Here is a 20507-nt window from a genome sequence, read left to right on the forward strand (position 1 = left end):
CCGGCAGTTTTCTCGACAAGAAAGCATACACATGCACGGTTTTCACTGCAAAAAGCTCTCCCAGCAGCTTTCTTGCCGAGAAAACCGGTCATGTGTATGAGACTTAAGACAGGAAGTGTGTTACTCGCTAGATTGCCAGGTGAAAAAAAGATGAAAAACAAAAGAAATAGAAAACTAATGCTTAAGGATTAGTGAGCTGCTATAAATTATATTTTTGTTTTTGGGTTTAATACGGCGTTAAGGGATAAGTAATGGAGATAGTTATGCCCTGTACACACGATCGGATATTTGATGGAATCTAATCCGAATGGATTTTTTCGTCGGATATCCGATGAATCTGACTTTCATCAGTCTTGCCTACACACCATCAGTCAAAAATCCGAACGTGTCCAATGCGGTGACGTAAAACACTACGACGTGCTGAGAAAAATGAAGTTTAATGCTTCTGAGCATGTGTCGACTTCATTCTGAGCATGCATGGATTTTTCTCCGATGGAGTTCCACACAGACAATCGTTTTTTTCTATCAGTTTTTTATCCATAGGAAAATTTTAAAACATGTTCTATTTTTTTTTCACCGATGGTAAACAATCCAATGGGGTCCACACACAATCGGTTTGTCTGATGAAAACGGTCCATCGGTCCGTTTTCATCAGACAAACCGATCGTGTGTACAGGGCTTTAAGGTTTAGGGCAGTGTTCCTCAACTCCTGTCCTCGGGACCCACTAACAGGCCAGATTTTACCTTGGGGAGATGCAGACTAGAATACTCCAATCAATGAGCAGCAAATTATATCACCTGTGATGTATTTCAGTTATCTTGCAAACTTGGCCTGTTGGTGGGTCCTGAGGACAGGAGTTGAGAACCACTAGTTTAGGGGATTCTAATGTGCTAGGATAATTTGTAACATACATACATTTATGTGAATTGAAGGATGTTCCAGGCGCCAAGAGCCCTAAGGGGTAGGTGCCAAAAACAAACATACCAAACTGCGTGGCAATCAGCAGTTTGGTAAGCCACTTTCATTTTTACCCAGACTGACATTTTGTTATAGAAAAATGCAACGTGTCAAGAGCTGTCAACATTGCAGATAATTGTTCAAAAAGCAATACAAACGGTAAATTTAGTTATGTACTATATTATAACATTAATCTAAAATGTAAAGGTTTAAGAAAAATATATAATGCTATATGATTACTAAAGTGTTGCATATTCAAATATTTTGATCAGATGGCAAATTCCTTTAAAATTGGAATTAAACATTTTATTATGATGTTGTTATTATCATCATCATCACCATTAGTGTTGCTCACGAATATTCGCATTGCGAATATTCGACTCGAATATAGCATATTCGAGAAATCGCGCTATATTTCGAATTTCACGGTGAATATTCGCAATTCCGAATATTCGCATTTTTTCAATTTGATTTTTAATACAGATCACATCCTATCGACGTCTAAAAGCATTGCTGGTATGATTAGAGACCCTGGGCCGAGTAGCTAAGCTGAGGCGATCCTTTTATGTTGCCAAATTGAAAAAAAAAAATTGCGATTTTTCGCTATTGCGAATGCGAAAATTATTGCGAATTTTCGATAACTGTGGTAGGAGAACTCTGATTGTCTCTGATGCAAAAGGGGGGGGGCTTTGTGTATGTTTCTGTTATGAATATTTGTATGTTTGATATTATTTTTTTTTGTAAGAAGGAAAAAATTGCGCATACCTTAAAAAAAGGGGAGAATACAGCAGCAACTCAAAAATGTTATACAACATAATTTAATACAAGACAGAAAATGGAGTCGCTCTACAAGAATAAAAAATATGTCTAGTGACAAGACATGTGGGCAAATTATAAAATAAGCAAGCGCAAATAACTTGTGAAATACACAGTAAAACAAATATATAAGGAAATATAGTCCCAATAATAGAAAAATTATCTTTCATAAAAATGTCTTTGATATGTGAAGTGAAAAAAAGTCCAAAGCATGCAGCATGAACGTGTTCAATCTTCAAGGTGTTTGATTGACAAACGGCTGTGACAGATGGATAGAGTAAAGAATCACCACCAATGCAAAACACTTTTTATTTTCTATTGTAAAATATCACGAATATTCTGAGCCAGAGTGCTCCTTCTGCATTTGCCGAATATTCGCAATTATTTTGTATTGTAAAATATCAAGAATATTCTGAGCCAATCAGAGTGCTCCTTCCGCATTTGCCGAATATTCGCAATTATTTTGTATTGTAAAATATCAAGAATATTCTGAGCCAATCAGAGTGCTCCTTCCGCATTTGCCGAATATTCGCAATTATTTTGTATTGTAAAATATCACGAATATTCTGAGCCAATCAGAGTGCTCCTACAGCATTTGTCGAAATTGCGCAGTAAATATCGCATTCGCATGTTGCGATATTTCGATAAAATATCACGAATATTCTGAGCCAATCAGAGCGCTCCTCCAGCATTTCTCGAAATTGCGCAATAAATATCGCATTCGCATGTTGCGATATTTCGATAAAATATCACGAATATTCTGAGCCAGAGTGCTCCTACCGCAGTTATCAAAAAATCGCAATTATTTTCGCATTCGCAATAGCGAAAAATCGCAATCATTTAATTTCGATAAAATATCACGAATATTCGAATTTAGCGAATATATCTCGAATATTCGAATATATATTCGAGATATATCGTGAAATCGAATATGGCATATTCTGCTCAACACTAATCACCATCCAATAAATGTTTTCTGGTATTTTTCCGTGCTTGTTGGTTACCTAAGGTCACAGGCTCTCTTGCTGCCTTCGCTATCAACAGACACAAGATCACTCGGAATTACTGATCCTAATCAAATTCAGCTATAATTGAGCAGAAATGACAACAATGGCCTTTTCTCCCATGGAACACCCTCACTCGTCCCTAGCTGGGGCCTCCCAGAAAAGCCAGAGCACACAAATGCACTGCCCGAATCCCAGCTTAAAAGTGACATAATGAATGCTTCTGCTTTATAATTGAATGTGCGATTTTAAATGCGCTGGGTAAATACAGGTCATTGTCCCGCTTGTATAACAGTTGTTTGGAGAGCCGCATGAAGAGCTGTTCAATTAAGGTCCTATTTTTAAATAAATTGAAAGTACATTAATGCTAGATTTTGAAACATTCCCGGTCATTTACACAATACAACAATATACTGACAAAGTAAGTTTAAAATGCTGTTAAAATTATATAAAAATGTAATACTGAGCATAGAAGCCTGATGACAATTATATACTGTGTTCTGAAACACATAACATACTATAGATCTCTAAGTGGAAGCTGAAGGAGGTTGAGCAGGTATATCAGACTTAATTTGCTAAGCGAACACACCAGGATGAGGAAGCTCTTTTTCAAATAAAAATTACAGTTATTTCCAGTCCAATGAGATTTGAAAATTACTGTCAGGTGGCTGAAAACAGCCTAATGCTGGCCATACACTACACGAAAAATCGTCCGAAATTCGGTCATTTAGACAGTTTGTTCGTTTTTTGGCCAGTTAATGGGCACAAAATCGATAATCATTGGGACGTTTTTGAGCCAAAAAAAGAACAACAGATTTGGAAATTTTCTGCCGAACGAACGATAAATTGAAAGGTTATTGTGTTTCCCGTCTGAACTGTCTGCACTAGGTATATGTAAAAAAATGAAGAAAATCATTATTTATGTCCACTGAACGATTTACCGGTCATTACTATGGTTTGCGCTCACGGCCGAATGTTGGGTTTTCGAAAGGAGTTCAGACGATGTTTCCTATAGTGTATGGCCAGCATTAGGCTTGTGTTAAGCCTTTTGAATTGATTCCATACTAAGTTACTTAAATATTTTAACAGCACCTTGTATGAATCCCAAGAAAGGGTCCAAAGGGGTCTTGAAATCTTGCACCTTTATTAACTTAGGTTAGCCAGTAAGGGGTATCACTTAGACTCCAAACTTTCTGCATTAATCAATGGCTGACAAGGTATAAGGCTTTACTGTAATTGCTAGACAATATTGACATCATGTACAATATATCACTATAAACAAAGTATGTTGTAAAGGTTCTGATGCCTGACTATGACAAGACAAGGCTATAAAATGGAGTGGAGTGGGCAGGTCACAGGCATCGGTACAATATATAGTCTGCAAATAAGTACTGTATAATATATGACTATTGGTTTTCAAAGTGTACAGGGAGGCCATACCGTAGAGGTAGGTAAAATATGTGGTTATCCTTCAGGCTGTATTTACATTTTTGATGTGTATTATTTTTCTTGTGCATTGATGCTGCACTAAAGTTGAGCAAAAAAAAAAATACTGAAAATTCACCTTGCATTGTACCACCTCACAGGCGAGGGTTCATTTCATGTTTTATTTAGGAAGTGAAGAATAAGGTGAAATATTTATTTTATTCCTCACCGGTAGCCTGTTCTCCACTCTCCAATGCTTCTGTGGGTGAGCCCTTGGCATCCTCATGTTTAATGCAGGATCTGCATAGTCTGTGATGACATCAGAGAGATGAGACCAACTGACAAGTGCAAAGGAACTGGTTTTGGGGGACCAGTCATACAGCAGGGAGCAAGTCAAAAGTATTTTACTTTACTACTGTCCTGTATACAAAACGAATAATAACCCTTGGAATGCAGGGTGGGGTGGGGGAAAGGTGATTTTTTTCATAATAGCTGGAGTTTAACTTTAAGAGAGCCTCTTAGTGTTTTACTATCTTTAACACACAGAAAAAGTTCCTCCACTTGCATAATGCATTCACATTTGTGCATTGTGGTGTGCTGTGGTGTGGGTCTATCTGTACGTTGGGTTGCTATTACATATACATGATCACTAAAATGACTGGTAATCTGAAGCCTTAAGGATGAATGAAAAAACAGCAGAAAGCGCAAATCTACAGAATTAATGAAGAAGTAGGAAGATCCATGCCAGCTTCCTCTGCGGCAAGGAGAACCGTCAGCGGCACGACATCAACAAATCTCACTCCAAATCATATCAATAAATGTCAATCAAGCGCAGAACCTTAAATTATATTACTGCGGATATACAGCTATTAGGATTTAGGCATAAGAATATAGTTGAGCACCTGGATGTTCGGGTTTGGCCGAACTTCGGAAAAAAGTCCGGGTTTGGGACCCGAACTTGAACCCGAACCCCATTGAAGTCAATGGGGACCCAAACTTTTCAGTACTAAAATGTCTCTAAAAAACTAATGGATGGTTACAATGTTGGTAAGAGCATGGCAAGTACTCTGATATGGGGGAAACACTGCAAAATATTTATTTTTTCCCTAAATGGATGTTTTTTGAATAGCACAATAGAAGAAAAGTATCTAAAGGGTGTATCTCACAGTAACATATGCAGTGCTGGTGTAATTTGCTTTCTGAAGCAGGACTGACTCCTATATATTTCTCTCCCTACAAGCAAAACCAGGAACCTTTCCCTAAAGTATCTAATGCAGAGTATCTCACAGTAACATAGGCAGTGCTGGTGGAATTTGCTTTCTGAAGCAGGACTGACTCCTATATTTCTCTCCCTACAAGCAAAAGCAAGAACCTTTCCCTAAAGTATCTAATGCAGAGTATCTCACAGTAACATATGCAGTGCTGGTGTAATTTGATTTCTGAAGCAGGACTGACTCCTATATATTTCTCTCCCTACAAGCAAAATCAGGAACCTTTCCCTAAAGTATCTAATGCAGAGTGACTTGCTGTGCTATGTAGATCGCTGAGTAATTTGATTTCTGAAGCAGGACAGTCTGACTCCTATCTAATTCTCTCCCTCAGAGCAGCAGAAGCAGCAGCCTTTCCCTACCCTATCTAAAGCAGAGTGACGAGCTGTGCTATGTGCCTCTAGCTTATATAGAGGCTGGGTCACATGCTGGGTCACAAGCTGCACTGGCCAATTACAGCCATGCCATTAGTAGGCATGGCTGTGATGGCTTCTAGGTCACACAAGTAAAACAAATGGGGATTGGCTGCCCTGCAGCGCGCCATTACATTGTCGAACACCGGTCCTGAACCCGAACTTACAGTAAATTGTCCAGGTTCGGGTACCAAAAATTCAAAAGTCTGGTACGAACCCGAACTTTACAGTTCGGGTTCGCTCAACCCTACATAAGAAGTGTTCTGCTATTTGTAAGAATGAGTTTTAAGCAACAGGTACATGTTTCAGATTAATGTGTGGCACAATTAACATTTCTAGGTATTCCTATAACATAGCAAATTTTCACTTTACAGTAGACACTGCATTTCTTTCCTAAAATATGCTTGCTAGGATAAAATGATACATTAACTTTAATAAAATCCAGTCTGATATGTTTTTTAATGCAGACTCATAATTACATAATCACATTTGCAGTGTTCAAACATGACTTTTAATAAATGATACAAAATGAAGACTTCCTACGGACATCCACTGGACCTCCTGTTTGTAGACCCTGGAAGTGATCAGGTAGTTAGGTTCTTCTTGGTACTTTTTTAAACGATAGATGCAACTGTTCAGTTTGTACAGTTTGCATGTTGGTTGCCAGCAGGACTATGGCAAAGAAAGAAATTCAACTTCCTTTTAAGACAGTTTTTTTTTTTATTATTTAAGAAGTACTGCTCAACACATGGCCTGCTTACCAATAGCAATCATTTGGCTTAACAGTTTCTGTTGAAATATAACAGGTTGGTTGAACACTAAAAGAGTTTAAATTCAATAACAGCTGGAGAGTCACAGACTGCTTACGCCTATCTAGGGTTCTGCATGAGGGCACTCCGCCTTTAAAACAGCCTTTGCTCAGTCTAATAGCTCTTCAAGCTATTCAGTACACTGTGATAAATGTAAGCTCACACTGACAACCTCAATGTGCATTTAACCATTTTCCTTCCCGTCTTAGATTTTTGGAACTATTGCTAGTTTTAGTCCCTAGTATGAATAAAACCTGCCACAATAAAGCAATAGGTTCTAGAACAATGTTATGGTTAGATGTTCTTCTTGAAAGGTTTAACAGGTGATTATGTCTTATCCTTGTAGGTGCCATTTTTAAAAGGCTAGCCTTCCTAGGCTAGCCTTTTAATCCTTTTTCAGGATTTGATATATAATAAAGAGTTACATTTGAACACCAAACTTTTTTTCTAGTTTTGGCTGTAGTGGAAGCATTAGAACCTCTATTCTTACTAAAGTCTGCCCCCCCCCCCCCCCCATTTATGGATGAAATTAGAGTAGATGGGAAATTTACCAAAGAATATATTTATTCCAGAGATTTCAAAATAGGATCTCTCATCATTTTCAGTAGCTTTTCGTTCACTTTCTTATTGGTTTTTGTTGACAGGGATGGAGGAACAGATACAATAAGAATATGGAAGATGTTCTAAACTGTCCAAAGCTAAAAAGGTTTGGATGAAGTTCCACTTTAAACCACCCTATGTTTCCTGCGGACTTCTAGTGTTGAGACCTATACTTTGAGATCTTAGGTTTAGGGGTCAATTATAGCTCAAGCATTTTATACAGCCTACGGCTTTTTAACCTATGTCACGCCCCATTCTCGTAATGTTTTATTGGCCTATCAATATGCATAGTTCTCCTGCAATGGATTTAAATATCAGGGTGCCATAAGTTTTCCCAATTCTAAAGGGACAGCAACATAAAAAGGAGGAGGGGCAAACACAGACTGGCATGGCCAAACCAGAAGACAACTAAATAAAACATTCAAAACAAAATTCAGTAGAGTAACTTAAAGTGATTTTAATGCCTCGTACACACAGTCGGACTTCCCGAGAAATAAAGTCAGACAGGCTTTTTTTTTCGGAAAGTCCGGCCGTGTGTAGCCTCCATCAGACTTTTTTGGTCAGAAGTCCGATGGACACTAGAGAACCTGCTCTCTATCTTTCCTTTGGACTTCCGACAGAGTCACAGCGGAATTTTGCATGGTCAAAAGTCTTACCGTGTGTACAAGGCATAAAGGATTTTTTTGGGGATAAAAACATGTACCTACCTGCAATGGTTTTGCATAGAGCAGTCCCAATCCTGTTCATCTGGGGTTCCCCACCTTTGCTTCTGGCTCCTCCCCCTGCCAAGTGCCCCCTTAGAAAGCTGCTTAGCACATGCTCTCTGGCCCAAAGCACTGCCCCCCCCCTCCTCACTGGCTGTGATTGACAACAGTGGGAGCTAATGGCTCCTGCTGATGCCTCTCTGTCCTGTGAGGAGAGAGAAATTCGCTGCTATTGGGCACAGTGCTGGTTTAAGATCAGGCTCTGGTAAACATAAGGGGGTGCTGGGGGGGCAGCTACTCAGAGGTGGTTTGCATAGAATGCTTTAAGTAAAAGAAAAAAACTTTACATTTTGAACCACAAATCAAAAGTCAAGGGAAGACAGCATCAGTATGGAGCAACAAAACAAGCAAGGACTTAAAAAAACATGCTAGAACCATTATGTTTCCACTGCTATTTTCTCAGCAATAGTAGCAATCAAAAATATTCTTCATTCTGCCACACAATGCTGCAGGCACACTTGTTTTATAGTAAAATGTCAAGAAAACTGCCACACTGTACAGTCAGGAAGTTTACACTCATCTAATCTAGTTCATTTTTACTGCTGCGTGATTTGCTACCCTTCTTACTGTGATAATCCTGACTCAATTTATTTACTAAAGGAGTAGACTTAACAAGGTTAAGTTTTTTGGCCATATGATTTGGGTAAAGTCTTCTTTACCTTACTTACCAGTATTTTGTTTGCAAAGTGAACACTAACACCCGGTGAAAAGCCTCAATTACTTTAGTGAATAAGCCCCATTGACTAGTAAGCAAATTGGAGATAGAAAGGTGACATAGGAAGCCAAACCAGGGGATAGGGGTGCCATCAGGCTGGTTGTGCAGTAGAGCATATATCCTGAAATACCCAGTTTGTTTCAAGTAAGTACCATTGATATTCTCTCTGTCTTAAGTGCTAATGCTAGGCTTGGTAGAATCCACCCAACCTATGAAAGAGAACCCATTTTTATTTGTAAAATAAAATAAACATAAGACTTTCTTTTACTTTAGGTTTCTTCATCCAGTTCTTCCTCCAGTGGTGGGTCCTCCAAGCGGCATTACTTATGAATGTGATTCTGTCACTCTTCTGTGAGCCAGGGTTGGTGTCATGATGCACCCCAAGGGATTGTCAATGATGAGCATTCACCTTGAAAGATGACCAGCACTGGTTTACAGAGCAGCAAGTATGTAGCGGACACACCGGACAGTGCTGGAGATAGGGTGAGTATTGCAACAAAAAGAGTTTTTAAAAACTGCTTAGCAATTCAAAATAAATTAAGTTTAAGGACTTACTTTTCATGAAATCTTTTTCTCCCAGCTGCAGTTTTCCTGATGAAAAATGCATCAAAAGAATAGGAAAAGAAAGACCCACTTGTAGTAGCCATGGCAGGCAGGTAGCTCAAGTGCAGCCATTACGCATTTAGAGTCCCCTCTACAAGAAGACAGTGAATGATTAAACCTTCCAATATCTACCTAAAATGGAAATCAGATCTGAAAGGACTTTTCTTTTAGTGCAGTATTATTTGAATGGCTGACATGTTATTTACTTGAGAGCAGACGCATCCAGGTACAGTTTTCATACAGTACAATTCTTTGTGTTATGCAATATTTTTACTTTCACAGCTCCTTTAGGCACCAAGGGGCTAATTTGTAAAGTTAGCATTTACAGCATTCATTAAAGTTTCTATGCGATAACTTTTGTAGTATTTATAAAAATGTTATATTGCCTCCAACATTTAATGTGACCTTTGAGATTCAAAATAATGTAAGCGAGTTTCGTTCCACGTTGGAATTTCTTGGCTGAAGAGAAGAAAGTTGGTAATATAAGAGCTCCTATACGTTAAAATGTTAATCCTAAATCACATCATTCCCTAACAGTATATTCTTGCTTACACAGAGAGCTATAGGTTTTCTTAACTATATAGAGTAGCCCTATTGTTATGGTTCTTCTGTGTAAACTTTAGCTCAAATTATCAGAGATAATGCTCAAAATCACACTCGAGATGGCCATGCACAAGTGGATCGAATTGTTGAGCAACAAGCAGTCATAGCCCCTGATAAGACTTGAACACACATTTCCTTTGACCCTCACCAACAATTACCTTCACAGTAGTAGTGGAAATATCACCTAAAGCAATAATCTTCACCACTAACAGTATTAAGTTCCTGCAAAGAAAAATCAGTGTTGACAAATTTTAGTACTCCAACTTTTGCGATCATTAAAGATGACCATCTGCTGAATTCAGTCAATATGAGCGTGTGTTCTCCATACAGAGGGTTGTTATCGCATATCATACAATAAAACAATTATAAGGGGGGGGGGGGGGTTAAGGTCTAATCCTAAAAATGCCCATAGACACTAAAGAACTTTCTAGTTGGTAGCAGTCAAGAATGTTAGTTCATATTCTGAAGACACCTCTTGTCCGCCTTATCTTTCTAAGCCAGGAAAACATATCTTCCTATGAGATCAGTGATATAGTGCCCACCACGCGATGTGCTTCCAATCAGAAGTGAAGCTTACTTTTGTGGACATCATAGTGAATTCTCTGAAACACAGTAATATATATTACACACAATCTCCCAACAGCTTTCAAACGTATTTTTTTTTAAACAGAAACCAGTGCTCCAATGACAGGACATGTCACGGTCATGCTCCTATTCTGAATTTTCTAGTTCCCTCACTGTTCTATTGACTAAATGCATTACCTTGACTCCTGGAGAAAGTATGAGTTTTGATTCTACTTCTGCATTCTTGCTCCTGGCACCAATGTATACTGCTGAAGGCAGAGAAGGAAGAAAAAAGCATTCTTTAAGTAGGAGGTTGGTGATGGGCAATATTCTCCTTCATTAGAATTTCCTCACCTGAAAGGCACATCTGCTTATTGGGCATTGTCCCCATTAAAACCTTTGAGGCATCATTGCAGAACCATAGGATCTCTCAAGTCATGTATCTTAAGCCAATGCTAATAAATAGAAAGCTGTATAAAAAAAACACATTATCCAAGTTAATCCTTTCCCTATAAGACTTGTCCTCTTAAGATCCACCAACACAAATTTGAACACTGGTAAAATTGTTGCAGAGACACTTGTAATATTTTATGCAACAGTCTCAGAAACCAGCCATCATCGGGATGAATTTAAACTGGAGTTTAGTCTTATGCATTATAAAGAAAACCTGTCACCCAGAAAAAGGAACTTACCGCTGAAGAAATATGCTTTATTTTGAACATGTTATACAAGTCAGGCAGTGTATGGATTAATGCTCCTTCCTAGATGAAGTCATCTTAAAATCAGTGTCTAAAACGTGGGACACTTCAGAGCAACAACTGTATGTACCTTTCACAGAGGGGTTTATTAAAAAAAAAAAAAAAAAAAAAAAAAAAAAAAGTTAAATATCACAGGAGCACCATATAAAAACTATAAGTGCAACTAGGTGCAAACATTTTCAAACAAAACTGCACTATTATTTGTGAACAGGAATTTGTAATTAAAAATTACCAATTATATATGCGTTATACATACCTTAACCATTGGCTACGTTTAGTTTTGTTGCCTATAATGGCTCTTTACATAACACCCACATTCCAACTTTCACTTTCTGGTCTATTCTGATCAGAGTTGCACTAGATCAGGGATATGCAATTAGCGGACCTCCAGCTGTTGCAAAACTACAAGTCCCATCATGCCTCTTCCTCTGGGTTTCATGCTTGTGTCTGTCAGAGTCTTGCTATGCCTCATGGGACTTGTAGTTCTGCAACATCTGGAGGTCCGCTAAATGAATATCCTTGCACTAGATAAAGCAGAATGAAGATATAAATGCAAGTTTGTGCTCCACAAACATGCAAGTCTATGCATCTTTAGAGTTAGTTATGCCTCCCACGAACAGATAAGATGTTGGCACATCATTTTGTAAAGAATAAGCTCTTTTAAGGCGAGTAGCTGTATTAGTGTACAGCCTATACTTAATTGTATAACAAAAGATTTACAGCCAAAAAAAAAAGTGTTATTCTGATTGGCCGTTACGGTCTGACCGATTTTTTTAAATCTGAAATTATGCCAACAATAATTTTAAGGTGCGACATGGTGTTGATCATACTTGGCTAATCTTTCACGAGATAAATCATGAAATTAGTTCAATTTTAATAGATCTGATGCCAAAACAATCATTTGCTACAAAAGTAATACATGATCTGGCATCAACCCCTTCACTTTCAATGTCAAAAAAAAAATAAAAAAAAATTTCAAATTATTGAATGCATAATACAGGAACAGCTAGCTGGAGACTACACTTAACTGCACCTAATCACTTTAATCAGTCTGGTTCAGCAAAACCAGTTACAAAAAAAGTGATGAAGTTGCTGAACTGGATTAGAATATTGATGTTTTGGCCAACATTAGATATGGCAAGGAAATGGTTTGACTCTAGTACATTGAACTGTCTTGGCTGCAAATCGCTGTAGCACATGGCAACCAGATGATAAAGTTTAAACACTGACCCCTCAGGTGTTGTCATGGAAAATACTGCCTGAACCCATTGCAAAAGACTTACTTGGTGCACCAATACCAGTGTGACAAAATATATTATGTCCTAATAAAAAAATAAAAACAAAAATAAAAGTGTCTAAAAACAATGTTTGATAGTTGCACTAGGAAAAAAAAAAAAATCTATAGGCTTTTATTTACTACAATTATTAATGCAGTTGGTAATTGCCACCAATCAAGCAGGATATGAAGTGGACTACGTTTAAAAAATAAAATAAAAAGTGTGTGTATAAATACACATACTTTAATTTTAATTTTTTTTTTTTTTTTTTTAAACATAGTCCACTTCATAATCTGCTTGATTGGTGGCAATTACCAACTGCATTAATAATCCCCCAACCACTATAGGATTTAGATTGTTCTACAAAATGTATCAGGTGTCAGCCAAATATTTTAAAATCTGATAATTTAAAGCCCTATGGCAACAAGTTTTTTTTTTTAATAAATAAAAGCCTTATACTACAAACCTCCTTGGTAAAATGTGTTATCTGATAAATATACTGCAGTGTGGGTTGGTGGCTAGTTAGCATCAGTTAACCTATAGCACAAAAATTACAATATTTGAGGGGCATAGGAGCTAGTTAACTTTTCAAGCCTTTTAGGCATGAACTAACCTTCACAGGTGTAAGCCCATGTTAAAAAAAAAAAAAAAAAAAAAAGGGATGACTGGCTACACATTTTTGCAATCACTACAGAAAGAAAATATAAAAAATAAACCCCACCACGGATTTTTCAAAGCTTTACACCAGGATAATAAAAAAAAGTTGCAGTTTTAAAATGACACGTTAATCCTTGCATTATATTAAGCTAGTGTAGGAACTTAGTCATTTTCTACACATTCACAGTGTTAAAAAAAAATGTCAGTCATTTCAAACATTTTGTTATGCAATTAGAATTATGAACGCCCTATAGGTCTTGCTGGCCCCACTTTAAACAGGAAAAAAAAAAAAGCCTGTCAGAAAATATTTAACTACTTAGATGAATAAATAGGTCAGACTCAAAACACGAACATAATCAGTTCTGCTTCACACGTAGTACTAAAGCATGCATGAAAACAAAGACACTTGTATTCCTCTTAGAAAATTTATTGGTTTTGTGATTGACTTTTCAGCTCAAGTTTGTAAAAACCAAAAAGTAAAGTAAGACAAACAAAAAAAAAAACTATTTTTCTTTTTTTGGTGATATGTTAAATTCACAGTAACATTTCATGAAAACAAGACAAACTAAAATAAAAAAAAATTAAAAAAAATTAAGTTTACAGAACTTTACAAGTGATGAAAACAAAAATAGAAAAAAAAATACAACTTTACTATAAATTAAAAGAAAATAAAAAAAAAAAAAAAATCTTGCGCCCGCACATTTTTTGTAAAGTTCCAAAAAACAAAAAAAACAAAAAACAAGGCTAAAAAGTTAATGGCAAGAATCTACAATTTGGGTAAAACTCGAGAAAAGTCTTGAGCAGAGCAATAAAACGTGTAAACATTGGATTATGGTTAATTGTCCCAAAGTTACTTCTAAAAGTGAAGATAAGGGGCTCAATAAAACAGGAAAGCTGATCTAGGAGTCAGTGGGGTTCAAAAGCCACAGAATTGCCCCTCAATGGGCACAGAAAACATTGTGCTCTAGAAGTTTGCGCAAACTTTGTACAAAAAAAAAAAAAAACAAAAAAAAAAATACACCCTTTTGATTCCTTGTCCTCAAGTTTTCTGCATTCTGATATGCTTGTCAATCAAGCAATAGCGTCCGATTTAAAGTGGATTAGTGTCCATTAAATGTGCGTTAGTGGTACAGTGCCATTGACCGAAGTCCCTGCACTTTGGTAATGTTGGTGGACACTGTGTAACCTGCTGTTCTGGAGGGAAGATGGATCACTGGCATCGCCACCTGGGGGCAGGTACATGCTGATCATATCTCTCAGGTCTCCTAAACAGGCTCTCTGAGTGTGGGAGGTGATGGCAGGTGGGGGGGAACTGGGCTCAGATTTGACCACTGTGCCCATGGAGCCAAGGCTCATGACTGAGGAGGTCTGCTGGTTGTAGGCTGGGGACATGCTGTAGGAAGAAGCTGCATTCATGTAGTTCTGGGCAGAAGACATCATGGGGTTGTACTGCAGGCTGCTCATGTCGTACCTGTGCATTTGTTGGATCTGGGGGCTGTTCATCCCTGGATGTTGGCTGTAGCCAAGCTGGTCCTGCATCAGAGAATAAGCCCCATTAGTCCAGCCATTCATGTGGGCATAAGTGTCTATCCTCTGGCCAACTCCTACACCGCTGGAGACTGAGCCGACCCCTTGAGCCAGGAGATTGCCAGGTAGGGAGTACTTGTCCTTCTTCAGGAGGGTCTTGGTCTTCCTCCTTGGTCTGTACTTGTAATCCGGGTAGTCCTTCATGTGGACAGCTCTCAGTCTTTTGGCCTCGTCTATGAAAGGTCTTTTCTCGGAGTCACTCAGGAGTTTCCAGTCGGCCCCCAGCCTCTTGCTGATCTCAGAATTGTGCATCTTGGGGTTCTCCTGGGCCATCTTCCTCCTCTGCCCCCTGGACCATACCATGAAGGCGTTCATGGGGCGCTTGACCCGGTCCTGGTCCTGGTTGGTCGCATTGCCTTTGGCCCCGGGAGTCCCGGCTCCCCCGCTCTGGGAGTTGGCTTGCTGCACCGGGCTCTTGATATCAGTGTCCAGCATGCTATACATTGGTAGCTGGAAGTAGGGGGGATTGCGGGAATCCAGTTCAGAAAGAAGGAGTAGGAGATCACAGCCGTGTCTCTGGATGGGACGGTCTAGGCGTAGGACACAAACTTCTCTGCTGCTGCTCAACACAAGTGCTTTTGGCTGAGCTTCCCTGAGTGACTGCATATTAATCACATCCTAGCAGCCAATCACAGGGGAGCCTCCCAGCCCTGCCCCCACCTCTCACATTTCACCAACAATTTAACCCCTTCCACGCCCTGCATCACCCACAATAACACCCTCCCCACCTCTACTTACCTTCATGCCAAAACTTAGAAAACGATTGCTGTCACACTTCTGAAGTACATATTTATTATACTTTGTATCCTTTATTAATTTAATTCTTTACTTCTGAAAATAAGTACATATTTATTATACTTTGTATCCTTTATTGATTTCATCATTTACTCCTGATAAGAAGAACATATGTATTATACTTTGTATCCTTTATTGATTTCATCCTTTATTTCCTTATTTAAACATTTCGTTTATTTTGTGTGGTTTTTTTTTTGCTTGTTTACTTATTTTCGTTTTTGTTGCTTGTTTACTTATTTTCGTTTTTGTTGCTTGTTTATTTATTTTAAACATCGATTGTAAATGCAGATTTTGAAGCTTGCAACAATGTTTAATAATAATAAAAAAAAACTACATATATCAATTATAACTTGCATACTTTCGTACGGACTTATTTTTATTTCAGGCACTTTTTTAACATAAAGGGGTTGTTTTTTTTATTAAACTTTAAAACGTTATTAAAAGTCTGGTGCAGCTGTGCCTAGGGTAGCCAATCAGCTTCTAAAGCTGGCCAAACATTATACCATTTCCTTCAGATTTACCTTCAACTATGTAGTGCCTGATTGTATACAAAGTGTTTAGGTTTGGCCTCCTATTATATGTTTTTTTGGTAAATCTAAAAGGAAAAGAAAATTGTATGATGTATGGCCAGCCTAACCTCAGCTTGCTCAATTAAGATTGGACAATTAAAAGAAAAACCTGCAAGCTGATTGGTTTCTATGTGGAGCTGCACCAGACTTTGCACTCTCTAGTTTTAGTATTCCAGCCCCATAGGGATTGTTATCCTCGGATCTTTCTTAAACTGGCTACATATTACACAATATTTGTGTACGATTTCCTTTAGATTTACCAAAACCATAAAATATGAGGTCAAATCTAATTACTTTTAAATGTTATGCAATCAGCACTATATATTTGAAGGTAAATCTAAAGGAAATTAAACAAAACAAAACAGTTCAAATGTGTAGCCAGTTTAGACTCCCCACACACGTTAGGCTGTCCATACACTATACAATCTGATTGTACAATCTCCTTTAGCTCTACAACTATGTAGTGCATGGACCGGCCTGATTGTATTCTATGAAATGGATTTTCAGATTGTACATTTAGATTTTATAGTGTATGGGGAGTTTAATATTTCCCAATATGAGCAGCTACCTAATCTATTCAATCAATCTTTATATAACCAGTAAGGTCCTTGCACTACCTATATGTTGATCGATCCACTGGAGATCGAACGATCTGATTGCAGCATGTGTGGAAGTATGTGTCCTGAGTCATTGGAGAGTATTCAACAAGCTTTGCTCTGTAAAGTAAACAGATTTTAGGAACAGATGGGGGGTTGTTTGCTCCATCCACCTGCTTTATCTGGGATTTTTTACACATTACTCTGCAGGGTTTGGCAGTAAAACCATTAAAGGGGACACAGAATGTGTTGTGTGTGTTGGTTTGTTTAATCCAGAAGGTGTCTTGTACTGCTGGTAGGTTCTTCAGATAAACAGTGGATCTCTCTATGTGATGAAAGGAGCCTTCTAGTAAATTGTAGGCTTTCTGAAGCACAAGAGAGTGTCATTGTTAATGGACTTTTGTTTACTGTTTCAGATCCAAGGTAAAGTTATAGAGAAAAGACCCTCATCATGGCTGGAGGATAATCAGCACTTCCATACATCATAGGGGTTAGCAGGGCTTCAGGTGGAGCCATCATAGTGCTCCTCCATGAACTGATAGCACACATCACATCCATTGCATATACCTGGGAATCATTGATGCGCAAATAACCAAATGTCCACCAGATCATGAAAGTATAAACGTTATATAATGGGGGTCCTTCCCAACTCTCCTTCTAATGATTCAACATACACAAAAAAAACACAAACTTGTATCCAAGTACAATGCTAACATAATAAACTGCACACCATAATTATATAAATAGGAAATGTATTCATTTATCTGCGGATATGGAAACTATTGCACATTGATAGGTATCGCATAGGCATTTTTTGTGTTTTCTGATATAGAGGTTTTTTTATTTCTTTATTTTTTTTTTTTTTTTTAAAGATTTACCAGGCAATACAAACTAGGAATGGTGTGGTGTTCTCAGATAGTCCTGGCTTCATCAGATAGGTGCATGCAATGTGTCCATCTCCCTGGACACACCTAGATTAGTATGGAGATGCTTTTGATTACATTTTTATAATAATTCCAGTTGCGTATACACTGTGTGTGTATATGTATATATATATATATATATATATATATATATATATATATATATATATATATATATACATATACACACACACACACTCATTTTAATTTGTATGATGAAATTGAGTTGATCTCTCTATAGGAGAACAGCTGCTCTTTACATTTTATGGATCAACTTTTAAATAAAATGCATGTTTTATTTATATATATATATATATATATATATATATATATACATTCTGTTTCATTGGAACTATGAAATCTGAGTGATCTCTCCATAGGAGTACAGCTACTTTTTTTTTATAGATGACCCTTTTAAATAAAAGGTGTGTTTTTATATATATATATATATATATATATATATATATATATATATATATATATATATATATATATATAAAATCTTCAAATTAAATTCAAAGAACATCTCCTAGAGAAATAACCCAATCAGATTTCACCATTCTAATGCAACAGTATGAGTGTGTGTATATATATATATATATATATATATATATATATATATATATATATATATATATATATATATCCTGTCTCACTGGAATGATGAAATATGGTTGGCTAGTCAACAGTTTGTTTTTAATTTTGTGGACTTTTAAATAAAAGGCATGTTTGTAATATATATATATATATATATATATATATATATATATATATATATATATATATATATATATATATATATATATATATATATATATATATATATATAATGTGTGTGTGTGTTTTACAAACATGCCTTTTATTTAAGACCTTTAATCCACACAATTTAAAGGAGCAGCTGTACTAGAGAGACCAGCCAACCAGATTTCATCCTTCCAGTCAGACAGGATATATGTACACACATGCACCTCTTATTTAAAGGGGTGAATCCAAGAAGTTTACAAAGCAGCTGAACTCTTTGAGAAATCAACCAATCAGATGTAATCATTGAAATAAAACAGGGGATTTGGTTGCTATGGACAACCACTTGACACTTGTTTTTGCATGGCCTTCCATATGTATCCTGAAGGCACAGTGGATGTGTGGCCCCCATGTTGTCTTTGTGTTGGGTACAGATGGAAGGATCTGGTTGCTAGAGGCAGTGTTAGGGGTGGATCTGGTACTCCCAGCGCTGGGATCAGTGAGTTTGGGATATGTGGCTGGTTATTATTGTACAATGGTAGAAAGTTGGAGCTAGATGAGGAGTGTTTACTGGTTGTGTTCTGGGAACCTCAGCTGTGTCCTTTTCCCCCCATTCATTTGTAAAGTTTGAATTTCCCTATAATTTGTGGGATGTTGCAGCCCTCCTCCCCCCTCCCTTCTCTTTGCCAGTTAAGATTTTTTTTTCCAGCTGGCTGCAGGTGGGGGGATGGGCTGGCGGGAGAATCCGTTTTGCCATGGTAACATTAAGCCCTTTGCCAGTGAAAGGAAAGTTTGGGGGAGGCCATAACTGTCAATCACATGCTGCTATTCACTCCCCCCCCTTCCCCCCCCCCCTCCAGCTCTGACCCTTCCCCCACCTACCTGCCAGGCAGCCTACAGAGGGGCTGTGAGCGGGAGAAGCATCCCCCATCCTCTGCTGGGGAACAAACACAATCTGATTTTCACTTTATTTATTTATCTTTGTATTTCCCTAGAACTTCTGTCTAACTTTTGTCTAAACAAGCTCATGGCAATGACAATCATGCACAGGCTGCAAGGTGCTTGTCTCATCGGAGCCCATGTTAATTGCAATCTAGTTTTATTTGATTATTTGATTTATTCTGATGCTGCACTAAAATTGGGAACAAGTGATGCTGGCTGTTGCCCATAGCAACATGACGCTTTGCTTTAAAGAGAGTGTAAAAGCTGATTGGTTGCCATGAGCAGATTATATGCGATTTTTATTGTATTCCAAGTATAGGAAATTAGTCCATCTGTATTTAGACTTGGATGTATCTAGATCTTATATCTATAGATATATATCGATAGATAGTAGATCTATAGATATCTATATATATATATATATATATATATATATATATATATATATATATATATATATATATATATATATATATATATATATATATATATATATATATATATATATATAGTCCATGAGCAGCCTGTGAATGGCGGGACAGGTTGTTGCCTCTGATTAGCCGGCTCTATGTAATGAAGATCGTTGGGACAAGCGAATCCAAAGGCTGCCGGGGTTGTCACTTGTCATAGTGGTCTCCCTGCAGCCATCCAGGACAGGCCCACCCGAGTCCACAGCAGCTGTGACCCCCGACATTGGGGGGGGGGTAATCCCATAAACCACCCCGCCAATCCTCCAGCCTCATCCCAATTTTCAATAATGCCACTTTATTTATTTATTTATTTATTTTTTTACATTTATTTTCTTTTTTTGCTTTTAGACCTCCGGCCTCATCCCAATTTTCAATAATGCCACTTTATTTATTTATTTATTTATTTATTACATTTATTTTATTTTTTTGCTTTTAGACATTTATTTTATCCTTTTATTTGTATTTTGTTTAGACATTTATCTTCAATCCAGCATTATGCAATGCAAAGGGCACTGATATTCAAGCAACAGCTCCCGACAACCAATTCAAAACACTGACCACTGTCTGGACACGGGGGACTCCTTGATCTTTTAATGGGTCACCCAGAAAATACAATGACATCTTTTTCCATAATAAAGTTTTTTAGTTTT

General features: G+C 37.5%; 1 protein-coding gene across 1 annotated transcript; it reads right to left on the bottom strand.

Moving 5' to 3' along the window:
- Nucleotides 1-13925: 13925 nt before the first annotated feature.
- SOX3 (SRY-box transcription factor 3) lies at nucleotides 13926-15395 on the bottom strand. Its single transcript, XM_040325143.1, has one exon. The coding sequence runs from the start codon at nucleotides 15263-15265 to the stop codon at nucleotides 14345-14347; it is 921 nt and encodes a 306-aa protein (XP_040181077.1). The 5' UTR covers nucleotides 15266-15395; the 3' UTR covers nucleotides 13926-14344.
- Between the last annotated feature and the right edge of the window lie 5112 nt (nucleotides 15396-20507).

The sequence above is a fragment of the Rana temporaria genome, chromosome 9 (assembly GCF_905171775.1).
Source record: "Rana temporaria chromosome 9, aRanTem1.1, whole genome shotgun sequence".
Taxonomy (NCBI): domain Eukaryota; kingdom Metazoa; phylum Chordata; class Amphibia; order Anura; family Ranidae; genus Rana; species Rana temporaria.